At 63.0% G+C, this 5,551-nt stretch overlaps 1 protein-coding gene across 1 annotated transcript in view; it reads left to right on the top strand.

Annotated features, from left to right (window-relative positions):
• Positions 1-4,418: 4,418 nt before the first annotated feature.
• Positions 4,419-5,551, top strand: part of EMIHUDRAFT_467625 (hypothetical protein) — a gene marked incomplete at its 3' end in the record, with an annotated part of 4,374 nt that continues 3,241 nt past the window's right edge. Inside the window, exons 1-2 of the mRNA XM_005786472.1 lie at positions 4,419-4,949; positions 5,300-5,352. Coding sequence (XP_005786529.1) covers positions 4,424-4,949; positions 5,300-5,352 — 579 coding nt within the window. The 5' untranslated portion in view covers positions 4,419-4,423. The remainder of the gene's footprint in view (positions 4,950-5,299; positions 5,353-5,551) is intronic.

The raw sequence follows: 5,551 nt of genomic DNA, 5'->3' as shown, positions 1-5,551 counted from the left end.
GTCCTCTAATAACACATCTTCCACAGATAGCGACCTCTCATTCGCTCGTCCGCGCCCGCCACTGCTAGTCGGGACACTCCCGGCGTGCGGCCCGGTCCCGGTCGTCACTCCGGTTGCTCGTGTTCACACCGTCAGAACTCAGCTCCGCTAAGGATCCAGCGTCTGAGACTTGGGCATCTTACACAACTTTTGTAGTAGAGCACAATGGCACCCTTGCATCAAGTGCATCACTTCATTAAAGGACCGTAAAGGAGGTCCCCGTTTTCGGCCGCCGCGGCCGGAGAGCACCCCCGTCGCCCTCGGGGGCCCGTCGACTACCCAGGGCGTCGAGACCGTGTCCTGATGTGATCTGCACGGGTGAGCCTCACGTCGGCGTCAAAGGAGCGACGTGCGACCTGTCAGAGCTTGATCTCCGATCTCAGCGTCGTCGAGTCGTCTCCGGCGGCGACACTAATCCGATCACTATTGTCCCTCCCCAGGACGCGCAGAGGCAGCTGCGATCCAGCCGAGTCCGGAGTGGACGGCGGCACACCGCGCCACCTGCTGTGTGCCGCCGTCTTCTCGGCGGGGTCGCAGCTGCCTCTGGAAGGCACCGAGAGGGACAATAGTGCGCAAATGGTCAAAATCAAGGTTTTGTAACGCGAGCTGTGCCACAGGGAAAGGGGGAGCTGGGGAGGAGCAGCGATTTCTCTTGCGCTCTTTCTACACAAAATTTGGATTAGATTCGATAGAAAGGCGAACAGCCAGGCTCGGACTTGGAGCACTTGGGTCTTGGCGTGCGCGGGGTCGGTACGGGGTGAGGACCGTGAGTTGACCAGGGGTTGTGCGCCAGGCCCTCCTGCTGTGTGCCCGTCTTTGTCCGGAGTGAATACTCCACGACGCGCTCGTCATCGGCGGCTTCTTTCTAACCTCATTGAGCTCCTCACATCCAGGGCCGGGGGGGGAGCTAAGAAGCGCACCAGTGCTCAAAAGTAGGGGACGATGACAGTGTCAACGAATAGCTGGCAGACGAACCGGCCCTCATTCACGTTGACAAAGTTGGACGTAGCCGCCGAGACGTAGCCGGAGTAGTGGACGCAAGGATGTCCCTCCCACGCCGTCTCGCCGTCCGTGCAGGGGCGGTGCTCCTCCACCTTGAAGACCGAGATCCCCCACGCCTGACTGCTCTGGTCGCCAGCGCCGCACGAGGACGTCGGCTCGAGCAGCGCGATGTTCTTGTGGTCCCACGCACTCGAGACCAGCGCGTCCGCCTCAGCCGCGTCGCCCTCGATGGTCTTCGCGAGGTGGTGAGGGAAATCGGTGAACTTGACCGCCGTCTGCGGGTAGTAGTTGAAGGCAATGTCGGCGATGAAGTGGGCCGCGGTGTCGCCCTCCGTCTCGCCTTTTCCGACGTCGCGCTCCTCATTCAGCCGGCTTGCTGTACTCCTCTGCTCGGAGAGTGGCATTGCGCGATGGCAGAGCTGCGGGGGCGCTTAGCAACCTGACACCAGCCGAGTCGACGTGGCGGCTCGTCGCGCCGGCGATAGGTCCCAATCATCGCGGCTGCGTCCAGGGCCGCTTGCCAAAGCGGGGGCGCCTGCGCGGGGACGGCCTGCCTGGCTGCGTCTTCGATGGCCGCCTTTCGCTCGTCTTCCATCGAGGGCGCGCGCCCGTGGACGGAGGGCCCCGCGCCACATAGCGAGCCCCACCCTTGTCTTGCGTGTAGACGTGCGATGCTCTATGCACGAGCCAATCCAGTGCACACCGGCCAGCGCTACGTGCAACTTTCGACGGCCGATCAGGGGAGCCCACTCTTGCCAAGCGAGGAAGGAGTGAGTACGTGGTCGCCCTTCCAGATGATCCGCATTGACAACTACGCATACTGCGACGGCGACATCTACTTCTTCCTGGTGCAGCAGAACCCGGTGCTGGCGGACTCTCTCCTCGCTCTATTCCCGGTCGTGCACCGCAGCTCTGGCTGCATCGCGTTCGCAGTCTCGCGTGACGGAGTCCGTTGGAGTGCCCCGGCGCCGCTTCTGCGGTGCGCGACCGACGACTACGGCTCGCCCGGGAGCCGCGTCAAGCTGGGCTCGAGGCACAGTCACACTCATGTGGGGCAGCGGTCGCTCCACCAGCCCGCTGCGAACTTGCACCTGGTCGGAAGCGAGGCGGTGGTGTTTGTGCACGAGCATGTGCCTGGCATTTCTCACACGCCGGGAGCCAAGCCAAGGCTCAAACGGTGGGCGTTTCCCGCCAGCAGGCTACGTGAGTGGTCACGGGCCCTGCTCGCGGAGCACGATGCCAGACCGGCGTGGCGGCGGGCGGAGGACCAGGCGCAGCACGAGGTATGTGAGTGCCGTAGACAGTCGTGGCTCCACCGTTTGGCGGGCCGCCGTCGCCAAAACGTGTCCAGGCTCTCGTCAAAAGTGTGAGAGCAACCAGGCCGAAAAAAGGAACACACGTTATGAGCGTGTATATCGGTGTGGTTTTATCGCGCCACGTCGCGCGTGGCAGCTGGCACGTGTCCATTGTCTCGGCTCATCGCGTCTCGAGCCGTGTCGATAACGATATCTATATTACAACACATCCGTTCCGGCCTCAGTGCGGCTGAAGACAGCCCACGGCGGAGAGCAGCGCAGCGCCAAACCCTTCGTTTGCGTGCTTTTTTTATTTCTGCTCTGCTGTGCTTCTCGCTCGTGCGTCCTTTGGAACTTGTGCTGACCTCCTTTCACCTCCTGCTCTCCTATGCCACGTGGCTGTGTGTGTTTGGGTTTCTATGTTTGCGATTTGGATTTTGGATTTTCCACTGCACTTTGTTTATTTATTTCTAGCTCTCAGAGAGAGTTGTTTTGTTTAAATTCTAGCTCTCAGAGAGGCTTGCATATTTTTAAAATTCTAGACCCAACATAGAGGGCGTTGTTGTAGCCTTGCATATTGGGTGAATAAAGAGTTCTATAGATACAAAGAATTCTATACCTCGGGGCGCTCTTTGGATGAGCGTCTCGCGCTTTACCGCGTGCCGGCGTGCCTGGGTGGTGCAGGCCCTCCGCGTTTGCAAGTTGGCGGAGGACGCGGATCGAGGTCGGCGGAGAATGCTCCGGTCGACTCGGTCACGAGGAGGATGACCGTGTGGCCCTTGGCGAGGGCGTCAGCGTAATCACCGTCCTTCGCTGCCACCCATCCGTCGCCGCTGACACGGTCCAGTTGCTCCTCCGTGGCCGGGTCATCCCGTTGTGGGGGTGACCGAGGACGACGACGGAGTGGTGCTCCTCGGTGTTGCAAGCGCGATGAAGTGCCCATCGGCGCGGGAGGCGGCGCCTCCGCAGCGGGCAGAGCCGTTGCCCTTTGCGCCGGAGGGGAGGAACGGAGTGTAGCACTTGAACTCCCAGCACGTAGTCGTGGAGCCAAAGCGGATCAAGTCCGGGATGTGTCCCTTGTTGACGTGGGCGTAGCTAGGGGCGTAGTAGCCCTTCCGCTCAGCCTTGGTGCTTGGAGGCGGGGGTCCCGTCGCCCTTGTCGGCCAGCTGGATCGAGCCAACCGGCAGGGCGTCGCTCGTGACGCTGGTTGGTGAGCGCACGGTGGATGGACGGCCGTGTATCGCGCGCCTTGCGGGGGGGGCGCGGCCGCGAGTGCGGCGTTGTGGCGGTGGGTGGCGTTGGCGGAATTGAGGCAGTGGTCGCCGAAGGCGTTGGTGCTGTACTGAGTAGCTCTGCTTGAAAGCCCTCGCTACCCAACGGCCAAAGGATATCCACCTCGAGGGTTTGACGCATGGGGTCACTCCCGCGAAACTCGTGAACTAGCCGGGGCAGTCGGAGAAAGGGCAACTCCGTGCACTGGGCCGCCAGAAATCACGCCTGCGTGAATCGCGTCACACCAATCCTCGCTGCCCAACGGTCGCGGCCAGAGTGAGTGAGTATCACACACACACACACACACACACACACACACACACACACACACACACACACACACACGGATATCCACCTCGAGAACCTGTATGTATGTATGTAGAAAGATGAACAACAGTCAGGCTCGGACTGGACACCAACGCGGTATGGGTGGACGCGGGACAGTGTATCGCGCGCCTTGCGGGGGGGGGCGCGGAAAAGAGGAACCTCTTAGCGCCATCGCCACGGTGCTGCATGCAGCGCCGGGCGACGACGGCTTACCGCCTCCCGGTGGTCCCCCTCGGCACACCTCCGCTGCTCAATGTATGACAGATGATGACGACACGCACGAGCGACACACAGACACAAACAAGCTCACAAGACACACAGCCAGCGTGGCTGCCACACACCCTGAGTTGGCGTGCACATAGAACCTCGAGAAACCTCGAGCACCCCAGCGTAGAGGGCGTCGTGTAGCCCTCCTTTTGGTATAACATACAAACCTCGAGACCTCGAGAAGGGAGATTCCTGGGACTCCCCAGAGAGTTGCGGACCGATGTCGAAGAAGCCTCTCGACGAGGCTGCCGTGCTCGAGCTCCAGGCAGACCTGTTCGCCGAGGACGTCGATCCGCCCTCTCCGCTCCCCGCGTGGGCGGAGGACCAGTGGGTCGCCTTCTTCGAGTCAGGCGGCGATGCCGCCGCCGCCGAGGCGGAGCTCGCGAGAAAGGCGGCCGCGGCCGCCGGGCCTCCACGTTACGAGGTCGTGCACCGCGCGTGCTTCGTGCGGGCGGAGCCGAGTGTCAAGGCCAAACCGGTCGGCCAGCAGACGCGCGGCACCGTCTTCGAGGCGTCTGCGGTGCGCGACGGCTGGGTGAAGCTGTCACACAACGCGCCCGGCTTCGACGCGATGTCCTCGTCGAGCCCGACTGGCGAGTGCTGGATGCTGATTGACGGGAGCGAGGTCGGACTCGGAGAGCTCCTCCGCCTCCGCCCTCCCCAGCTCTCCGCCGCCGCCCTCGCCGCCGCGCTCGCCGGCCGGTCTGACCTCGTGCGCTTTGTCGCGCCAGTGGCATACGAGGTGGCCGGGCCTAGCTGCTGATGACTAGCTGGCCATTCCACACTAATGAGCGGGCAGCAGACGCGCTGGCCGTGCCTTCTGACGACTCCACTCGGTCGTCCAACCTCTCAGCCCCTTGTACTGTGGTGGTGGTGCCGTCGCTCGTGGTAACCCTCACCCTCACCCTCACCCTCACCCTCACCCTCACCCTCGCCCTCACCCTCACCCTCGCCCTCACCCTCACCCCTCACCCCTCACCCTCACCCTCACCCTCACACCTCACCCTCAACCCTCACCCTCACCCTCACCCTCACCCTCACCCTCACCCTCACCCTCACCCTCATACTGGCTCCTCACCCTCACCCTCACCCTCACCCGCGCCCTCACCCTCGCTCGAGAAGCGGCTGCCATCGTCGACGACGTACCAGGCGACGCTCACACATCGGGGGGGGGGGGGGGGGGCACCACCCCCCCCTTTTGGGGGGACCGAGCTCCACCACAACTCCTCGCCCGGGGGTCAGCACGCGCACACGGCAATTTCCAGCCAACCGGCCCTGTAAAGGCTTGGGGCCCCCCCCCCTCCACTTATAGCCTTCAGGGGGGCTCATCCACTGCAGGCAGACGTTG

This window comes from Emiliania huxleyi (genome assembly GCF_000372725.1).
Source record: "Emiliania huxleyi CCMP1516 chromosome Unknown EMIHUscaffold_150, whole genome shotgun sequence".
Taxonomy (NCBI): domain Eukaryota; phylum Haptophyta; order Isochrysidales; family Noelaerhabdaceae; genus Emiliania; species Emiliania huxleyi.
This window is presented reverse-complemented; position numbering and strand designations above follow the sequence as displayed.